Source organism: Cydia strobilella, chromosome 2 (genome assembly GCF_947568885.1).
Source record: "Cydia strobilella chromosome 2, ilCydStro3.1, whole genome shotgun sequence".
Classification (NCBI taxonomy): Eukaryota; Metazoa; Arthropoda; class Insecta; order Lepidoptera; family Tortricidae; genus Cydia; species Cydia strobilella.
The window spans coordinates 20,539,244-20,562,676 of NC_086042.1; the positions used below are offsets into that span (position 1 = coordinate 20,539,244).

General features: G+C 36.0%; 1 protein-coding gene across 2 annotated transcripts in view; it reads right to left on the bottom strand.

The window, feature by feature from the left end:
• Nucleotides 1-23,433, bottom strand: part of LOC134754236 (uncharacterized) — a 99,921-nt gene that overhangs the window by 7,538 nt on the left and 68,950 nt on the right. For both annotated transcript variants that reach the window (XM_063690432.1, XM_063690422.1), the window contains exon 2: nt 5,342-5,550. In XM_063690432.1, coding sequence (XP_063546502.1) covers nt 5,342-5,550 — 209 coding nt within the window. The remainder of the gene's footprint in view (nt 1-5,341; nt 5,551-23,433) is intronic.

Genomic DNA, 23,433 nt, shown 5'->3' on the forward strand with positions numbered 1-23,433 from the left:
AAAGAAGATCAAAGAAAAACAAAGAAAAACATGAGCCATACCTACCTAGGTAGGTAGGACAACCGGAAAGTTACATTTATACATTTACTTATTTAAATTCAATACTTGAAATATTAAAACAATTTAGGTCTAAGTTTCATTCTAAGACTAGACAGGGAAGTGTGAAAAGGATCAATATCATGTAGGTGCTTATTATAATAATTTGGGACTCGTCTGAAAAATGTGTGCCGAGCGTAATTCTTGCGGGCAAAGCTGATATAAAATAGAGGTCTAGAACGTAGGGGTTGGTGGGGACAATTAAAAGTGACTAATTCTAAGAGATTCGGACATTTAACCACACCTTTAAGAATTTTAAACAAGAACATTACATTTAAGTAGTGTCTTCGGTTATAGAGGGAAGGAACACAAAAATACCTCGCTGCTAACGAAGTGCGTTCGAAGTAATTACCCGTTCTGTAACAAAGTGATTTAAAAAATATATTTTGGATCCTTTCCAGGCGATCAATATGGACTTGGTACTGAGGTGTCCAAACAACACAACCAAATTCCAGTATACTTCTAACAAAGGACAGGAGATATAATCGAAAAACCGAAAAATGGAACCTTCAAACCCAACTCTCCCCCCAGCACCAGGGTTACGGTCGGGGACTTGATATGTTCACCTCCTAACTAGTCCAAACAAAGCTACGAAGTCAAAAATTGCATTTCCCTCTGTAACTTTTTTTGGCATTCATTGCCTGGCCTATTTCAAATTAACGTAATGAACGCAACATAATTTTAAGTCTTTTGCTAGTGTTATTAATGGCCCCTCAAATTAATTACAAAATCCTTATCAGTTATTAATATACAAAATTACAAATTATAGCCCTATTAACTGTATACAAATACTAATCCAGTAACTTTAAACATTTAGCGTTTGCGTCAAATCCGATAGTTCTGATTTTTTGCAGACTTATATGATGTTGGCCCAATGAATAATCAAAGTTTGTGACCTCGAGCGCCGAACTCAACTTTGTCAAAAATCGATATATAACATACCCTAGTTGCTAAGAGCAGGAAGAAATATAGCATATGTTAACTTGCGTTAACAGCGCCATCTATGGGACTCCCTCTATTCTCTATCGAACCCTCGATGGCTTACCTACTTTACGTACCCACCAGGGTACGTAGTTCACCAGTGTCCATAGGTGGCGCTGTAATAGACATAGGTTTTGAATAGAATAAGAAATATGTACTCGCTCACTTTCCCAATATACGCCATAAAAGAGATACACGCTGGTTTCATCTCCGACTCCTGAAGATTCCTTCGACCTCCGCTCACGTGCCATCAGCATGGATTGGACCTGGGGAGCAGACCCTCCCCCTTCCCCCCTATTTTAGGGGGGTAGGCATGGTACGATATCGCGGCTACCGGGCCAAATCAGCTTAAGAACAATCTTGTCAAGCGGCATCGCCTGACACGAAAGTGCATAGCCACTGCACTTACTTAGCCTACAAATTCAATGATGATGAAATAATGGTGAGTTTAGGTGTTGAGTCGCTTTTCACCAACGTTCCAGTAAAAGAACGTCTTGGGGTAGTTTGGACGAGGCTCGCTGACAATGAGATAGTGGTGTCTGGGGCATGGTATTGCTGCGAAACTGCTTGGAGGGAAGCTACTTTTTATATCGCCAAAAGCATTATCTCCAGATTGATAGAGTTGCTATGGGTAGCCCTGTGGCACCGGTTCTACCAAATATCTGGATGGAGCATTTTGAGGCTAGCATAGATCTGTAACCATGGGCAGTGAAATTATGGAAGCGATATGTCGATGATGTCTTCTGTATTGTGAAGGGTGGCAAGCAGGAAGTGAAGCAATTACGCCAGTATCTCAATTCCATTCATCCTAAAGTAAAAATCATATATGAACTGGAATGAACGCAGTCTGCCTTTTCTAGACGTGAAAGTGGATAGGTCGGATGGATGGTTCCTTGGCGCGCACACTGTCTACAGGAAGCTAACACACAACAGACAGGTATCTCAACGCTCTGTCTCATCATCAGCCTCGTCACCTACTGTCCGTTGTGAATTCCCTAAAGAACAGAGCGCATGATTTTTGTGACCCTGAATTACTCGAGAGTGAGTTGTCACTCGTTCAGGAGGTTCTTAGGAAGAATGTGTGGACCATCAAAAACAGGGTCTAATTGTACTGGTAATGGTAACCATGGTAACTACAGGTTTAACCGGTTAACCCCGGGTTAGTGGAATGGTGCAAATGGCCCTAAGTACCTAATGTCAATCAAAGGTATACAATATTATTCATAATATTAATTATGAATATCATTTTTATATTTTAAGTCAAAACTGTGAAAAAATGTTGGTTAGGTAACTAACCATATTCTGAAAATAGTATATTTTAAATTGCGCATAAAAGCTTAGCGCATTCGGACCAGACATTTTGAAACGACAAAGAGCTCAACAATCGCATAAAATAGAACGCTCTATAGCATGTAAAGGCGATCCTATCAGGACGTTCTTATTTTCCGAAACGCCGCAAAATGTACCCTATGCTGTCAACACAAGGTTCACCAATCTAATAGTTTTTCGAGCTGACAACACGTGTCGATAGAAAGAGCTCTTATAAACTTGTACGACAGAGCACTACAGAAACGTAGCTCAGACGTCGTTCGAACGCCCAATTTAGTTTTACTGATCCAATAAAGCAAAGGTGAGAAGTGGAGATATTCGATACAAGGAAGGTTGAAGCTGCAAAATGATTCTACAGTGATATTTGATTGAATGCATGCCACATCCGTCGTCGTCTTTCCCTAATATTGGAACAAACTGAACAGATTTTGCCGAATATAGGGATGCCATCGGAAAACTTCCAAACTTGCAAAATTTCCACTTGTAAATTTTTATATATTTGTATAGTGTAAGAATCAAAAATGAAAGTTTCCTTTGTTCCATTTCCATAATGAAAGTTTCTTTGTTTCCTGTGATTATTTTCTAAGGTAGGTATGTAGAAAAAGGTAGGTTTAGATACCTGAGATTATCTCAATATAATCAATGCAGTCAAAAGCAGTGTTCTCGAGTTTAATTTTCTAATATGGTACTTTTAGTTTCTTTTTTCGAGCCGTCAAAACGATAAGCCTTTGAAACATAATATGAAAAAGTGAACTGTGACTTGACGGTCAAATCACATACTTTTTTCAGGTTCTTTCCGTTTTTAAGGCTCCGTACCCAAAGGGTAAAAACCCTATTACTAAGACTCCGCTGTCCGTCTGTCTGTCTGTCACCAGGCTGTATCTCATGAACCGTGATAGACAGTTGTCTATCACTGTCTAGTTAGACAGTTGAAATTTTCATAGATGATGTATTTCTGTTGCCGCTATAACAACAAATACTAAAAAGTACGGAACCCTCGGTGCGCGAGTCCGAGTCGCACTTGGCCGGTTTTTTTTCTAATAATTATCTTGTGCTTTATTTCGTCCATGCTGTGAAATAATTTATTTTAAACAGGAAACATCCCGATTGAAAGGCACACCGAAAGCTTCGGGCAGTCGCAACCAGCGATCCTATCTTCTTTATTTGCGTTTTGTGTCATGTGTGTGGTTGCAGTTTTGAGTTCTGAGTTGCTTGCTCTGATCTGGATTTACTGTGGATACGGAAGTTTTTAACAAACCGTCACCGTCAAACTCAGCTAGGCCGTTTCATACGTAGTTATTTTTGTTAACTTTGATCAAAGGATATTTATTTTGGATAAGGTTCACTTTTCGGGCTTTGCCTATCATTAATACATTTACGAAAAACATTATACGGCTGTAAAGGCATTATAATAACGAAATATAGAAATATAATCGATAAAATAATAAATCTGTTTACAGTACATATGGTGCTACTTTACCGCACACCGCACTAGTGCGATAATTACGTAACTATATCGAATATTTAAAGGGCTACTGTAAAACGTTGTACGATACATGTACAAATAGGTAATTCGCAACTCGTGCCGATTTAAAATACTCCCTTCGGTCGTGTTTTAATTTATCGCTACTCGTTGCGAATTTCCTATTTTTAGCACTTGTATCGTAATGTACTAATATCTGGGAGACCGAGCTTCGCTCGAAAAACATATAAAAACTCAAAAATACGCGTTTCCCCAGATATCAATTTTTCGCCCCCAAAAACCACTATATAGCAAATTTCATCGAAGTCGTTAGAGTCGTTTCCGAGATCCCCGAAATATGAAGATATATACAAGAATTGCTCGTTTAAAGGTATAAGATTATTAAAGGCATATTTCAAAATGCAATGTATGTCTGAATAACTGCCAACAAAGAATTTGAAATAAACCAAGTAAATTTCATAAATAAATATGTATACTCGTACATCTAAGTAATATACTAAATGATGTGGTTTTTCTTACAACTAGACATTTAATTTAAGGGCCCTAATTAATTAGAAACCTTTATAGTTTCGCCATATATCTATTCTGTATGTCTGTCCGAGACTTAGCTACAATTCAAAAAAGTAAATATATATTATAAAAAGTAAATCATGAAAATAACGTTAAGCAAACTTTTGAAACTAATTTAATCTTTAAGAATATTATCTGTCCCTTCCTTAGTGTCTGTTCCTGTTACTGTTTATCACTATTGGCAAGATTTTTATTATTGTATATATATATAGTACACATATGTAGGTATATATAATGTAAGTAGTATGTATGTATATGTATTGTCTTATTGTAGTTTGTGTAGTTATTGTTGTAGACTTGAATTTTAAACATTTTTAAGGTATTTTTTCTAATGCTATTTAGTTTTAATTAAGTTTTTGCACCTCCTAATTGGTTAATTTATGTGGTTTATTTCTCCACTACCTAAAGGTTGTCTGAAAGAGATCGCTCTTTAGCGATAAGTCCGCTTGTTGTTTACCTCTGTCTTCATGTTTTATTTGTGTTTCCATGTACATTTATTCTGAGGTTGTGCAATAAAGAGGATTGTACTGTATTGTAATTTGCACGTGATCGGTTGTGCCGGTAAAAGTATCACTTTTGGTTGTTATTGATAATGTTCATACTACATTTTTGTCCGCCTATTACGAAGGGCAGGCCTATCTACACTACAGATACATGGCCCAAAGGCCCAATGTGGTCTTGGCTTTAATAAGAAATATCTATGTAATAATGATTAGAGCAGTATATATTCATAAGAGCGGTGCTTGACCTTCATAGGTACCGTACATCAAAACCGAAGTGAAATATACGACTGCATAATTGACAAATATATGATAATTTAGCAGGCAGAGCAGTGCGTCGTTGCACCTATAATAATAAATAATGGACAGAGATTGACCTTACATCAACAAAAATTCCAGGCAATCCAAACACCCTGGTGCTGGGATTTTCCAAGGGCGTGTATCTGTAGAACTCATGGTTCCCTCGGTACCACTTGGCTGTGTATAGTGGCGCCCCCTGCATGTCGCGATAGCACGTCAACACTGCAGTACCGTTGCGTTTTACGATAGATGGCTCTATTAGGAGCTTAACGTTGCCGATGCTGGTTACATCTGAAAAAAAAATTTAGGCAGGTCTTATACATGACTACACTTTTCTTCCCCAGAGAAAGATAGCCCATACCTACATCTACCCTACCAACCAACCAATCCCACCAATACCAACCAACCAACCAATACCAATGTTAATGCACATTTAGCCTGAATACTTAAAGATAAAGCTTAGAAAGCAATGCTTAATACTAGTGGCTCTATGAGCTGTAGACCTCGCGAGCATAGCTTAAGATGGATGTGTCACGTTCACCTTACGTTTCACGTCAAAAAAAAGTTTGTCAAATATGAACTTTCGCACCTTGTAGGTACCTATGTTTTTTCCAAAATCTGTAAAATTATTTTCATTAATGGGGTTGGCAACTGTCAAAGGTTTGCAGAGATGGCGCCATCATAGCTTGCCCCTTTTTCTATGAGATTTGGCTTAAAAGGCTGGCATCCAGGGCATTAAAAAAAAAACAAAAATTTGACGCAAATCTAGGGATTGACAAGGCAAGCTATGCTGGCGCCATCTACTAAACACTTCGACCGGCCAACCCCATTTGAAATTGAGGGAAGGTCTTCTAAGACCATTTTCGCGTAGCAGCACGGGATCTGGTAGCTGCCTTCACTGACCCAAACCAGACCGTATACCTAGCTGATTTTTGAATTTCTAAAAGTATTGAAATGCTTAGTAGTGGAGATATAATGAAGGGAGCCACACGCAATCAAGCGCTCGCCCACCGAGGGTTCCGTACTTTTTAGTATTTGTTGTTATATCGGCAACAGAAATACATCATCTATGAAAATTTCAACTGTCTAGCTATCACGGTTCATAAGATACAGCCTGGTGACAGACAGACGGGCAAAGGAATCTTAGTAATAGAGGGTCCCGTTTTTACCCTTTGGGCCCGTTTCTATTTCTACCTCACGAATCTCACGATGTCACCACCTATCGAGCAAATTAGGCACTACTTAGTTAGGTCACCTGTGTAAAGGTGACTGTCCATTTTCAACCGCAGCTGCGTTACTGCTCCGACACTACTGCAGCGGCCTGAACGCGTCGGTGTTATTGTCAATTTCCATAGTAAAATGATTGACGATATCGACTGCACGTAATATGGTGATTTTAACGTTTTCCCGACCGCAGCTGCACTACTGCTCCGACACGTCGGTGTTATTGTCAATTTCCATAGTAAAATGAATGACAAGACCGACTGCACGTAGCATGGCCATTTTTGCGTATTTGGTGTATTATTGCAACTGCGGCTGCAGACCGCACGTCAAATCTGTCACCTGCACTGAATTGTCTTTGATCACAGATATTAGTAGTTTTAAGCAAAGAGGATATAACCACTACGTTCTAAGGAGTTATTACACCCACGGATAAACAACCCCGATGGTACCGTCGCCATATATCGCAGATATATCGGGGCGGCCAAGGAGCTCACAAATATCTGAACACGCCTTTATTGTCAAGGCGCTAGAGTACATGTTCAGATATATTTAGCACCTCGGTTGCTCCGACATATCTGATGGCGACTGTAGTACTACTGTATACTTTTTTGCTAATCTATATTGAGCCATACGAGTATCACAGAGCCAGTTAGGAAACTAGAATGATAGGTCCGAAAAAGAGAGTGTCAAATTCGGAAGTTAACTATAGTCTGGCAAACCCTTCGAGCAACACCGGCTTCCGACACGTCAGAAGGGAGGAGCCCAAGCGATATCTTACCGTACAAATCGTTCTGCCATTTTTTGCGGGGGAAAACGTGCACACAGTCGCACTTCTCACTCACTACTTGCAAAATCCAATCTCTAATTAGGATTGTTCATTTTTTTTTAATGTTCTATTTCGAAAACCATTTCGAGATATTAGGTTTTTAAACAGTTTCCGACATTTGCTGCGATATAATAATCGAGGATTGAAGATATTTCAACAAATATACTGATGACCTTAGTTTGACCTTCTCGCGAGGCTGAATATAATAATGTCATCGTATAGTAAAAGTTATCGAACCATAGTAAATAAATCCGTCACTCACGTAATTGTCAAAGATGTCATTGTCATCAATTGTCATAATATAAAAATTCAGTTAAACCGCTAGTTTCTTACGATTTGATTTATAATTTTTAATACCTAAACAGTAGATTTTGATTGCTTAATATATCAAAAACCTTGTTTCCACTTGTGGGAATGATTTACAAAAATTATAGTCCGCGAAGACCTACGTGAAAGACAGTGTTGTCGTGAAGTAAATGTGGAATGGAATACTTCAAGTGTTACACACAATATTGCTGTGAGGATCACGTCGATGTAAGTATAAAATTAATATTATTTTACTACGAATATTTAAAAGTCCATTTTGGTGGTCGGGTCACTATTACCTATTTATTTTCTGTGATGATGTGGCCGGAATATCTAAAGACAAACCGTTTAACACAGCTTGTCCGCTACTAGCTCCGTTTTACTGATTTGAAGTTAAATTCAACAAACAGACATACATATATGTAACTTATAACCATCTTGCAAGCAATAAATCATATACATACAAAAATACATAGTTATATTCAAAATACAACATGAAACTGAAAAGATAATTTCTAATTTCCAGGTACCTACAAGTTGCAGTTCAAGGCTCAAGCTGCTGATATCACGATCATGGCGGACAAAACTAAAGTTAATAAAGAGTTGTGAAAAATAAAACATGTCTTATTTTTTACTTTTTTATTAATTTACGAAAAACCTGTTTCCCAAAAAAGTGTATACATTATATGTTCAACATGTTCTGCACGTAAGGTTGACATTGAGGGCTTTGTTTAGTAGCATTCAGTTGAAGTTGATTTAGGTTCTACTCTTGTTGATCCAGAAAATAATTGTATAGTTTATTATTAAATCTATGCCCACGCCCAGGCACTATTCTTGCTATAACTTTACATTCTCCGCCTTCTCTAGAAATTTGTACATTATATACATCCAATAAAACTAAGGTATATAACTTAAGGCAGATTTGTGGAATCAGCTTTCACAAATTTAGCGTATTTTGAGATTATTGATTTAGGGATTCAAATAATACGACGATATTATTTATAGATTCATTAAATAAACTGTTCTTTTATTTTTTCGTAGTTTTGCGAGGATAGCTCGACAGGGCACGAGCGATAGAGAGGCAAATAGAATACCGAATATCCGGCAAAGTGGCCAAATACCGAATAGTTGCCGAATATTCCTGGCAACTGTAATTGTATTGTAATATATCATATTATATAATGTCGTTTATGGTGACAATTTCTCATTTTGTCATTGCAAAGCCATTCCTGAGCTAAATAAAAGAAGCAATCATTTATTTTTATTACAAGGGGCAAAGATGTTATTTAATACCTCATGGTAACATATTGATATCCAAACATACGAAACGATACAAAATTGAACCACGAGAGAAGCGAATGGTTTAAAATTTAGAATATTGACAGTTGCGGAGGTCTCAAGGCATGAGGGTTAAACAAACTGTGTTACAGTGCAACACGTAATTCTTCACACCAACACGAGGAAACCATTTATTATTCAAATTAATTTATTAAAAGTTCTTTCTATCGGCCAAGGCGAGGGAAATATCTTTCTTCATAAAGGATTTCTTGTCTCGCCCGTCAAGTTTTATATGGATGGTGCGGTCATATCATAGAGTGCCGTCGCCCATTCACACCTGCAACTGGACAATATGAAGTGTAAATTATAAATTATTTTATTCATCATACTTCACTGTTTGGTACCTAAGGAAAGTAAAATTGGCTTAATATGGTACTTAGAAAGATAAATTTGTAATATTTTGCTAACACCGAACGACTGCCTGCCCACCATTGGATAATTTTATTCTTACGTGTCGCATCGTCATCTCCAGAACCCACGAATCACTTTGCAGAAATCAATAAAAGGCCTGCTAAAAGAGCCTACCTGGCATGGTTTTGAGGGGACGTTTATTACAGACTTCTAAATCCAGCCGCACGTTTCTGACGGCCGAGTACCTATACGTGATGCAGGTGGATCAAGTGCGCACTCCCCCCGTATATATCACGAACTCCATGAGTCCCGTTTCCGTCGGATTGCTGTGTGCGGTGGTCACGAATTTAGGCAAGAGGATGGGGAAGAAAATTTCACATTGTGAACTTACCTTAATGTTAAGAATAATTTTTCCTCTGCATTAATTTTATTTGAGTAATTTGATTGTATTTCGTCAATTATTAAGTCTCATTCAATGTTGAATTGCTTTTCATTTAATCGGCAATATTATCTGAATAAAGGATCACCATTAAATATCAGATTTTTTATTAATATTGCGTAGCTGCCTTCGTCGGACTCTGACTATTGTAGAAAGGCAAACTGGTCTTCTTTTTCATGTAGCATGTAGCATTATCGTCACTCGCTTCTTCACGTAAAAAATACAAAAGTAAATTAGTATTTTATTTGTACGTCTGACATTATATGACTTGACATTGACAAGCCATCAACGAACGCTGTCGCGACTGCACGCCGCAACAGCCGCAGTCGTGCTGCTACAGTAATGCGGCACCGCGTAACGTCGCAACTGCAGTGCAGCGGCAGTTACAAACGGACAGTCACCTTTAAAGTGACATCTGACATCTTTGTTAGTTATTATCATAGAGTAACTTATATAGAGCGGTAAATAAATAACATAGTCAATTTCATAACAAATTCATAGTCATAGTAAATTTTGTAACCCCAGTAAATTAACTGCCATCTGTCGACACACTTTAAAACTAAAAATGAAGATTTATAAAAATACGATAGAATGTATTTAAATATAGATAAATGATTTTTTTTATTTGCATTAATTATTATTATGATTTTGACCCATGTTGTTTCACTGATATGCGTTAAAATTGTTAAATAACAAACGAAACCGTCAACGCCATCTATACGACTGTAGGCCAAAACTAGTAGCGCCCTCTGAACGAGAATCAAATTTTCTTTGATTTTCGAAGCACGTTTTTTCCTTAGACTGTATCCATCTATTACGGAGTTATATCTATCTTTGTTATTATTAAACTTAACTTCACCATCTTGTTTGACATGGATAGTGTAAAGGTCACTCACACAAACAGGCCTTGAGCAAAAATTTCTCAATTTTTTAACGCATTATTCAATAATATTATTGAATTGGCTCCATGAACCCGCTTAGACAAACGAATCTATACCTAATATACTACCTAAGTTAATCGTGAAAAAATTCTACGTACATATTAAGAGAAAAACTGTAATTAATATTGTATGAAATTCACATAAGGAGAACCACTTAAAGCTGAATAAATGTATGGCTCCGCCGTTTAGAACACTTTAGAAAATTAAAATAACAATAAAACATATTTTTAGGGCTAGTTAAATAAAAGCTAGTTAAGTAAAAAATAAACGAATACGCAGCCCGCGCTTGATCAATTAAAATAAGTTCTTTTTTTTTTCTTTTTTTCAAAACAGAAAAATAAAAAATAATTAAAAACAATACGAAATTTAAGTGTAAAAAAATACAAAAAGTTATGTAGCAGCATACAATCACTGGGGATCAAACCAGGGACAACCCGTTGCAAACAAAAAAAGCGAATGTTTGCAAAATCCGCCATGATAGTTCTTAGATAAACTGACGAAATTCGGCTACTCATTCTCGAGTAAAAACTAAATATACCGCCAAAACCAGTGATACAAATTATTTGCCTTTTTCGATATTTAAACTGTAAACATGTCTCAAAAAGAAAATACTATTATGATATCGATACGACTATTTGTTTAGGCGCGAGCTATCACGACTCGGCCATTTTGAACAATTTCCATAAACCGGATCGACAAAAAAAATCTATTTAATCATAAAATTTGGTCACAAAATTTCACGAGAATCGGTTGAGAATTGCGACCTGTAGAGGAGAACATCCGGACATACAAAAGCAAAACGCCCGAGTCAAACCGTAGACCTTCGCTACGCTTCGGTCAATTATTAGGATCGCGCTCAAGCTCATTTCATGATAGACTCGTACTGCTCATTTGTTAGTGATGCACGTTGTCAGTAATGCCAATTTATCGAGAAGTTTATACAGTAGAGCCTCGATAATCTGTACACAGGCTAGTCCGTACGTCGCTGTAATCCGGACTTCCGAGTGACCCCTTTCTTTTATTTTATTTTATTATAAATTTATCGCCGATTGGCCCTAGTCACACCTGATGGAAAGTGAAGACAAGGCCTAAGATGGAGCTCACCGGTTCAGTAACAGCCTACTCCCTCTTGTTTGAGGGATAAAGATAAAGGGCCTTTGCTTGGTCGATAAATAGAATCCGGCAAACTAAATTAGTTCTAAAAAGATTACGCATTTCACATCACAATTATGTAGTGCTGTAGTGTATACTAGATATAGTTATGTAGGTAGCTTATAGGATATATAGTCCTCCTCGCCGTGTCCAATGACCGCGACTCCTTCAACTGTTTTTAATCGGGAACATATGGAACGCTCTAATGTGGCTTGCTGAACACTCGTTTCTAGTCAACTCCGAACCCTCACCGTACATGGCGATCTTGCCATACGGTGTCGCGCGTGTGGTCAGTCACCGAGTAATATTGAGAGCTCAATTAATTACAATGTAAACATAGCTCAAGTGGACTATTAGTAGAACAATTAAATAACATAATGCTGTTTCTCACGGTAAAATGGTTATGCTGTTGCTGATTCGTCTTGAGGGCTACAAAATCAAAAGAAGAGGTTATCATCGCACAAACTGCGACCGGAGGTGACAATTAGGCTTCTGCGGACACCGACGAACTTCGATTCCACGCAAGTACCATTAATATTATCCTGAGAATAATGCTCGTCATATTCGTCATTGGAGGAGGCTATTTACACCCTGTTACTGTGTTAATAAGTTTCTTTGTTTTAGTCTAATCTACATATATAAATGTATACTTATATTTTATATCTAACATACTATAATCCGAACGCTCCGGAAAAAATACTGCTGCATTCGACTGCATTACTGCAGGAAACGTACAATTTCATATAAATTTCTCGATAAAATTACCTTTTTGAAATTTCCTACAGTCTCAAAATCGATGTTGCTGCCCGGATTTTAAAACTGGTTTACTACGCCATTTGCGGTAGTAATGCAGTCGGCAGTAATGTCTCGCTGCAGCCTCAGTAATGCTGGTGCATGCTGGTGCAGTCTAAATCCGAACGTAACCTTTCTGACAAACTAAATGTTTATCAAATAAGACTTTTGCATTTATAATGTTAGAGATTATCATAAGAGAATTGCTGAATGTTTCTAGAAATCCGTAAAAAGCACTCTACTACTACTACTCAGCGTGGTTCATTTTAATTTTTATTAGCTCCCTAGTTAGCATTCTGGCAGTCAAGTCATGGTGGTACCCGAGAGACTGTTCGAACCTATTTCCATTTTATCACATTTTGTCTTATCTAAATCCGTTGGTTACATTTATAAATATATCGGCATATTCCATTGTTTCCACAAAGTATAAAACTTAATAAAGGTACTCAAAAATTATGAATTTATGAGAGAGTTACAGGGGATTGAAAACCAATTTTTGTTCGTCACCTGGAGTTTAACTTTTCAGCGTCAGTTTTCGACAAAATATATGTTTACCAAAACGTTTAGGCGTTGTTTGTAAATATTTTTATTTTGACTACAAAAAAATACAATTTTAGTTTTTTAAGTATTCATTTGTTTAAATAATTATGCTTTCTGTAATGTACCGTATTTACCTCAGTATATCATACGATGTAATGTATTTCCAACGATTCGCCAACACCAACATCACGCGGCACGACCGGCTCTGCTCGTGGTATAATATCGACTGACTGTAACTGTCAGTGACGTCGCCATGACGTAAGCGCTCGAAGCGTCAATACACTACATCCCTTCCTTTGTTTATTTTTCGAGAACTAAGTTAATCATAACAATACGTAATTACATACCCAACGTTCTATGAATGCGCTGGTACCATTGCCTTGGGTGGACATCTCCAAGAGGACTTTTGTAATCTTCAACTTCTCTACTGTATTGTCGATAACTCCTGTAAGTCTGATACCTGAATCCCTTTTCCTTTCCCCCTTTTTCCGTATAGTCTAGTGCTTATACTTAATCCCCTTGTTTTTATAATCGTCAAAACCGTTCCTAAAATGTTCGTGATATGAATAGTGGACTACATCATCGGGTAATGCCTAACAAAACAATCCGTAGCCAACTCAGTCTGTGATAATTAACTTATTTAGGTACTGAGTTTATTATCTGTATTAATTATAAAATGATTTAATGAAGCTCCAACTGCTCCAAGAGTTAGTAGTTTCCCTCTAGAAACCTCTCATCTAAGTCACTGCATGAGCTAATGAGCTTATCATTTGGGAGTGGTCTGTGTGGAAATACTATGATGCAAGGCCTTTAATTTTTCTTCGCCTAGTTGTCCAAAACAGTTCTACCAAATAAAACTGTGGCCCCAATTATTTATATTTGATTAGCTAGACAATAAGAGCTGAACAATCATTACAGTATTAATGACATTCTTCAATTTTGGTGACAATGACGGTTCATTTTTTTTTCTATAACCCATGACGATTGAATGCTGACATGATGATCATGTTTTAGTTTATCTCTGGTCCGTTTGTTATTTATTTACATTTCCTATTGTTAAATTTAATTTTTATACACCTTGGGTAGCTTTCTACGACCCGAAAGTGACTTAACGAATCCTATTTGAGTACTCGATAATGGCTCACTATCTTTTCAACTTTAAATACTGTACAAGTGTACTTATAGGTTACAATGCCACTTAAGCTATAAGCTACACTGCCAACCTAAACCAAGTTGTGCTTATATACAATGCATTATTATTAATACAATATACAGAACTCCACCCAACTTTGACAAGGTAGGGTTGTGGACTAAACAGTATACAAAATTCAAAAGTTCATTTTTTCAAGTGGGCCTCAAGACTTGGAAGTTTTTTTATAAGAAAGGCAAGCAGGCAAGGTCACTCTTATACTTCTGTGTAAGTAAGTGGCCTTACAGGACTCCATTTACGCTTCTAGTTTTTATATGCATTTAATTATGTTGAAATTCTCCTTTTCTAACTGCATGTTTTAACTTCTGACACAATTAACAGTCTTACAGAAGCGAATGCCACTTCTAGTTTTTACATGCATTTAATTATGTTGAAATTCTCCTTTTCTAACTGCATGTTTTAACTTCTGACACAATTAACAGTCTTACAGAAGCGAATGACAAATCATCCGAATAAAAAGATCTAATTATGCTTACACTAATAATATGAGATATTATAACCACATTACAAGATACACAGTACCCACAGTGCAGTGTAATTACCTTGCTGCTTTCATCTTTATAGTGAATACAGAACGGAGCTACGGAGCTGTATCTTTTCTTTCAGTGCTACGGATTAGCTATTTAAATTCCAAATTCCTTGTCTCAGAAAATCAAGAACCCATATGTGATTGTTTGTAGCACATCTCTTTCTTTTTTTTAATACATAGAATTAATAATTAATTGACAATCATCAGTATCACATAGATCAATCTAACATTGATTCTGGTGAAATTCATGTTTACCTTTTTTTTTGAAACGTGATTGTTTAGTTACATACGCTTTGTGCACGTACATTTTCTGTTTACTTTATTATGTGCAACATTTATACAAATTCATGAAGATAAGCTTCCTATGCAATTTGTGCTGAGTCAGTGATACAGCATGTTATACATTAAATATTGAACCAACATGAGTTTTATTTTTATTATCACTTTCAGAAGGTCAATGATAATTGCTAGCTTGTGCAATTTTCTGTGTATGTTCAAATAACATGTATACTACATTTTAGACCAATAAAAACTTATTTTATAATATTTATTTATTGTAATCTTATATTTTATACACAAGATGCTTTATAAATCGGTTTTCAAATGTATGAGTCCCGTCCATTAACTACGAGTTATATACATAGTATCTATAGACCTGCAAATGTGTTTATGTGGATATATATATATATATCTACAATACAACGCAACGTCCATCAATCTAGAGCAAATTCGTTAGATACTTGTGGTAATGTGAAACCAGGCAGTTGCTTATTCATTACCCATATTACATACCTATATATGATAATGACTGCACTGTTCGCTATGTTCTTTGTACATACATATAAATATATTGTACATGGTATCGTGTGGTATCGTTCACCACTAAAATGGACTTCATGTTTTCTCTAGAATTCTTTATTTTCCCGCATGTAGTCTAGTATGCGTGTGCAGACGGTTAAAACTACGAACCACATACATACGTAAGCTAGCTGCATAGCTTAATTATTTAGTTTTTATTTTATTTATTAGTTGGATTTATTTTTATGGCTATCTACTTAAATTTAAACATATATTCACATTTTCAACCTTTGACATACCAACTCGTAGGTAGAATATGCCTATGGAAGATATCGGACGTAGGTTTAATAAAACATTCAATGTTTATTATTTCATAATTTCTTTTTTTTTATAGTAGCCGTGTGACATGTGACGTTTGGTCTGAAGTCACAATGTTATTTTAATATCACTGGTACTTATTTACAAGTATCCATTTATGTACCGTAGTTGTGTAATGAAACATTCACAATTTAGTTTTTTGCTATACACTGTATTCAAAAGTTGACCGAAGCGTCAGCGAAGGTCTCCGTTTTAACTTGAGCCAAATGCTTTCGTTTCTCCTCTACAGGTCACAATTTTCGACCGATTATCATGAAATTTTGTGACCAGATTAAATATATTTTTTCCGATCCAGGTTTTGGTAATTTTCCAAACTGCGTAGATTGGCATTAAATAACTAGTGCCAATAGCGTCCATGGCGCTTAAGACCCTTGTGAGTTCACTATGATAATGTCAATGACTCAACGAACCAAGTGTTTCACACAGAGCCACTAGTAACTAATTATAGTGATTATTATGAATTTGCTAAATAATCACGACTTCAAGCAGACACCTTCATCCCTTCCTTTTCAAATGAATGCAGTGTCCATGTAAGGTTCTGCGAATTTCGTTTAAATCTTCGAAGCTTATTAGCTATGTAAAATAAACGTCGTGAATGACCAGTAGGTAAGTGTTTTCCTGCAACCGTTTTTTTATATAATTATTGGATGTCGCTGACTAGCAGCCAAGTTAAAGTATTTGCAATTGATATCCACTAGATTATGGAATAAGCTTACTTAACTCATTGTTTAATTAATTTATATCTTTATATCGGCAACACTCCTTTTTTTATTACATATTACTGTATTAGGTAGCTGTTTGATTAGCTAACCTCATTTAACACTTTAAATTCTCGCGTTTTGTAGACATAATTAATGTCTATACCGGGTCTAACGCGATTAAATTTCATTATTTTACCTTTTTTCCGACGTTTCAACTAGGTTGCACTAGCTGTGGTTACGGAAGACTGACTCCCAGCAAATGTCAATTGAGATTTGAGATATTGGTAAACAACACTAAACTACCCGACATTAGTTTATATAAATGTTCGGGGTAGACAAATAAATTTTACCTCACCTCATTTATTTAAAAATTTCATCAAAAGTATACTGACTAGATTGGAGACTATCCAGTTTTTTTTTTATCAGTATAACTGGATGGATGGTCATGCCAGTACCTCAAAATAAAATCTATAAATAAGCCTGATACATTTTACTTTATTTGCGTTCGCTGATAATTTATTATATCTGCACAGTTCACTTATTATTGTTTTTTTTTAATATTTATATATATAAATAATTTTGTTTGGATTATAACTTTACCCCGCTCTTAAGGTCTTCAAGCGATTTCTCGCGTCATCTTAGAAACGCTTTATTGGGTGACCTATTACAGGGTATACCCATTTGTTTTAATACAACGTGTGGCCTTGCTGTCAATTGTATGACCATATCATACAACATCGATGTATTAAACAATAGGCCGTACTATAGTACGATGCCGATTTAATGAACCTGTCGATTGACATCAATTTTGCTATACACAGCATGACTATTTAGTCCTGGCTGTAAAACCTGGTGTTTTCAGTCTATATTTATATTATTTAATGAGCAGACAAAAGATATGCCTATTTGCATTGACCGATTTAGTAATCAGATTTTAATATACACGTGACAATTTAATGTCTAGGTTCGGGAACCTGCTAGGGTACTAAGCACCTATTTTAATTTAATGAACAAATCAATTCATCTGTATTAACCGATTTTGTAATCAGATTTGTTATTTCCGTGACAATTTAATGCCCAGGTACGGGAACCTGCTATCTCAATTTAATGGCCAGATCAGTTTATCTGTTATAACTGATTTTGTTGTCAGATTTGTTATTTACGTGACAATACAATGTCCAGGTACGGTAACCCGCTATCTTAATTTAATGGCCAGATCAATCTATCTGTTTTAACTGATTTTGTTATCAGATTTGTTATTTACGTGACAATTTAATGTCAGGTCTGGTAACCCGCTATGTTAATTTCATGACCAGATCAAATTATCTGTCGTGACTGATTTTGTAATCAGATTAGTTATTAACGTGACAATTTAATGTCCAAGTGCGGTAACCCGCCATGTCAATTTCATGACCAGATCAAATTATCTGTCGTAACTGATTTTGTAATCAGATTGGTTATTAACGTGACAATTTAATGTCCAGGTTCGGTAACCCGCCATGTCAATTTCATGACCAGATCAAATTATCTGTCGTAACTGATTTTATCGTAACTGTTATTTGCGTGACAATTTAATGTCCAGATTCGGTAATCTGCTAGCTGCAGCTGTTTTATGTCTATCTAATTACCAGATAAATTTATCTGCTTTGATTTCATAAATCATGACAACTTAATGTCCAGATTCGGTAATCTGCTAGCTACAGCTGTTACATGTCAATCTAATGACCAGATAAATCTATCTGCTATGTTTTCATAAATCGGTTTTATTATACCATCCATAATGTTACGTGTGACAATTTAATGTCCAGATTCGGTAATCTGCTGTTTCAAAATAATCAAGTCACTTGGGCTCCTGATTGGGAATCACCTTACATATTCACATTACTCGTAGCAAAGTAAATATTTTCTTCCTCTCACTACAATAATGTTTAAATAAACCAACTATGTATTACATTTGCATCACACAATTGCGTTCTGATGGAACTAAGTTGCAATAATAAAGCTCCAGTGTGAACATGTCAACCATGAATGTAGTGTCATTGTACCTACCTACCTACGTTTAAAAGTGGAAGTCAACATGCAATTATTTGCAGTGTTGATGCCTGGCAGGCTATAAGCTTTAAACAGTGCTGTTAACACTGGCTGCCTCCGAGATGATTTTTTTATTTGTAGGTAGATCTAATTGTTGTTAGTCGCACATTCAACTTTAAAGCCTACAATTATAATTGTAACGTTCAACGCTTCAAAGATCATATTGCTAGATGGCGTTACCGAATGGAAATATTGTTTTCTTTGTTTTTTAGAAGTGAGTGTGAAAGGTGTACCACCAGTGCGTACTCTCACTTATCACTTGTTTGAAACAGTGGATTCGATTTTAAACCAATTTTTTGCACACTGACAAAACTTGATAATTAATCGAGATCGACTAACCTGTCTTCCCTTTCCTCTTTTCTTGTTTTCCTCGTCGCCACATGTAATGTACCGTATTTACCTCAGTATATCATACGATGTAATGTATTTCCAACGATTCGCCAACACCAACATCACGCGGCACGACCGGCTCTGCTCGTGGTATAATATCGACTGACTGTAACTGTCAGTGACGTCGCCATGACGTAAGCGCTCGAAGCGTCAATACACTACACTTTCAAACACAAAATTATACAAATGTTTATTTTTAATTTCGTAGTGATAATCCCTCACATCAAGTCATCAAATTACATAGTCAGGCTATCATAGACCGGGAAAGATAAACGAGGTCTTAAGCACCAACGGTAAAAAAAAGGTCAAATCTGGACAAAAAGAAGCAAGGAAATGCTCAAACGAAAACAAAAAAATATAAAAGATAATAAACGAACCAAGTAAGGATTACCGATAAGGGAAGGGCGGACTAAAGCACATTTTATAATTTTGAGAATACTGAACGGGCCGAAAGAAGAAACTATTTCAAAATATCTTTAATATGATAGGTACCGACGTGTTCGGAATCGGTATCAGCCAGTACGTATACCTACGTACTTTTTCATTATTTTACCTTAGGCTCAGTTTATTAAAACATACGTTGGTTATGACTAATTAGTAAGCTTATCATGAATGCGTTTAACAACGGATTCATTTCATACTGAGTAGGTAAGTAATCATTAGAATAAATTTTAAAGTGGAAAAATTACTGCCTTGGGTGAGACTTGAACTCACGGCCTCAAAGCAGAAATTTTTCCACTTTTAAATTTATTCTAAGCTTAATAACATCGATCGCAGACGTTTCTGCTTGTTAAACATTAATTTAAGTAAGCATTGTCTATCAACCATACTAATATACCATACCACCCAGTATACATAATAGGTACTTAACGATGTATTATAGCTGCGGTTCCCGCGACTCCACTCTGGGCGGCCAGCTAAGGCAAGCCAGAGGCAGAGGATCCTGTAACACCCCCCCCCCCACCTTTCGTTTCGGGTGACAGTACTTCCTCCATCCCTAGCAGCTCACCACAAGCTGGCGATAGGGTCGTCACATCCCTACGCCATTTCCTTAATTCATTTGGCAGCATTTGTGTAATAAAAATAAGCCCATTATAAATCTGCCTTGCCACTCACTGGCTCCCATTGCCACCTATTAAAAACAGATAAATAACTAAATTATTTTTCAATGGCGATTACGGCTCAGCGTGGTGGTACTGTAAAAATGAAAGCATGTTCATTTTATGCGGTTTTGAATGGAAAACTAAAGACATTTATGACGACTGATACATGAAATAGCCCTAATTTCTTAAGATGTTCACAACAAAATACATTACACCGCTTGCAAAAGATGTCTTCTAATTTATGATTAAATAACATATGATTTATAAACTTTCACGATTTTTACACATTATTAAATTTTAAAACAGGACTAGGAGGAAAAATAATATCTATATATTGCAACACATAACAATAATGCAAATAAAAAAACAGGACAATCGCGTATAATTAAGTTTTAAAATTGACCTCCGACGTTTCGAGGAAGGCGTTGTCCCCGTGGTCGCGGAGAAGATTGGCTGAAGTTGACATCAACATCTTCTAGCCGCGTGAGTTTTTCGAACTATCCGCACTTGGTCTTGTTTAACGTTCAAGTTGATAAACAAGACCAAGCTATGTGTATACACATTATTTAGATTTTAAAAAGCCTGCTGCCGGAAGGGACTAACTAAAAATAATAAAATATACATTTCAATCCACATTCCGTATTCCTAGACAGTATGGTCTGATGTACTCACTACATAACAAGCGCGCCGAGGGACACTAGAAATGATTACGGCCAACATGAACATTCAAATTGAATCGAGATAGCCGGATCGAATCCGAGTAGTCGATTTATATTCAGACGATATGTGGTTATTTTCTTAAAGGAAGTTTACCCTCGGGAATTTACGGTTTCAAGATTCCGTTAGGTAGGTACGAGTATATAATAAAAGAGAAAACTGTGTATCAACTTTCTATAACAATTTTATTATTTTTCCCAAAATTTACTATGCACGATATATTACATATACCTACGAACATATTGGAAATGTACCGAGTAAACGTATTTTTGTTTTGTATCTCGTATTACAAGTAGGTATAATAATAAAGCTGAAAGATACATATCTGATGCGGAAATCCGGTTAGCACCCTCCCTCCTAGCTTTATTTGTTGTTTAGTTTGTCTTGCAGTTTATTTACTTATTTGTTGTTGTTGTTTTGTTGTCTTGTTGTCTTGTTGTTGTTTGTTGTGTTGTGTACTTGTGTTTAAGGGACTATGGCACCGAAGAAGATAGTTTTATTGATACTTAGACACCGTGTTCTCATTATACTATATAGGTAGGTGCACATAGATAAATATGTCTTAGTTTCTAGAAAGAACGTATGACATTACATTTTAGCTATTATTTTATTTCTTAGTATCAGGGCGATTCTTATTTAATTCTTATTCAAGTTGTTTGCGTCAATATTATTATCTTCTATAAATAAGTTTAATACTACTTAAATTTTGAAACTGAGGTCTTTTATTTTTTATAATTTCCATATTTTTTTAATATCCAATTAATTGTAATAAATTTTATTGTTCATTGTCTATCTATTGAACTTGAATATGTTAAAAATTCTAAATCAAAGTCAAAGTAAAAATATTCTTTATTCAAATAGGCCTAGCAACAAGCACTTTTAAATTGTCAAGTTTTACAAATATTATAAAATAAATAAAATAAAAAAGCCTCTTTATTTCCTTTTCAATTACAAAGTTTAGGTATAGGTACATAAATAATTTCGTAATTAATTTTTAACATCTGTTTTCTTTCTTTTTTACTTATTTTGTTTTGTTAGTGGCATGTTTAAACTTAATTTTTATATTTGTGTATTTTAAACTAAAAATAAAACTTGATAGGAACCCCACTTTATTGGGTAAAGGCCTCCTCCAATTTGTTCCATTGGTCTGTAAATACTGTTCTTTTTCTTTCTCTTTTCTTCTAAATTGGAGGGTTGTGGTCGCTGTCCCCACGGTGACCAGCCGGCTTGGGGAACATTAATGTTTTTTTTTTTTTTTTTATTCGTTCTGGAGTACGTTTTGGAGGGGCGCTGCTCCTTGCTATCGGGCGGAGTTTGTAGTATGTTACTTATCTAAAGTCGAATTGGCATTTGTACTTTTTGGTTCACGAATTACAAATGACTCGATATTTCTTTTATTTCTTTTTGGTATTTTGTTCATATTGCTTGTGCTCGGTGCTTGTTTTGTCGTCTTGTTGTTGTCTCCTCGATGGTTCTTCTCCGATTCTTCAGGTGAAATAGACAAAAACCTCTTATTAGTATTTCTTTCGGTGGGTGTGTGAGCTCCTGAGCTGCGGGGTTTTAATTCAATTATCTTGTCGTAGTGTAGAGCTACTCTTTTCCCAGACTCTCTCTCTTTTTTCAAGGTTTCCTGTAATTCCTTTCTTTTTTGTAATATAATGTAATATATTTAATGTAATATGGTATTTACAAATATTACCTTAATCTAAATATCAGAGCAATTTATTGATGCAGTTATTATTATTCTTAAAAACATTGAATTATTATAGATATGTCAAACTTAATAATAAGAATTTCACAAAAGGATCGTCAAACACCAAACACCATTCAACATGTAATGATCCCAAAATATGCCTCCCGTGCTATGTGCACCTCCCTCTTTGGCATTGGCGCCATTTGGAAAAATGTTGCTATACCTACTATGCACAACATTGTTAGCACAAAAACACAACTGTCACGTGGACCGATTTTATCTTTCTAGATTTTTTTTCTGCCGTGACGCTATCTGAGGCGCTAAAATGGTACCTGGGTGCTTCTAACCTCTGGTTCTTGCCAAGGAGAAGCGATACATATTACATAAGTACCCAGAATGCTGCGCGAGGCCATTGAGATTAAGAAATATCCAAACTTTAATAGGGAAGATGGCTTTTCTCTACCACCGGCTTGGAATCCTGTAGTCCATCTGATAAAGAAACAAGCGACACGTAGACTGTGAGACCTTTGTGTTGGATGATGTTGGATATTCTGAGTATAATATGTTTTGAAAAGATGTGTCCCGCCGTGTTTTTTGCCGGTCCCACTGTATTGTATTGTAGTTCGGGCGATTTTCCGCAACTCGACGACTGGCG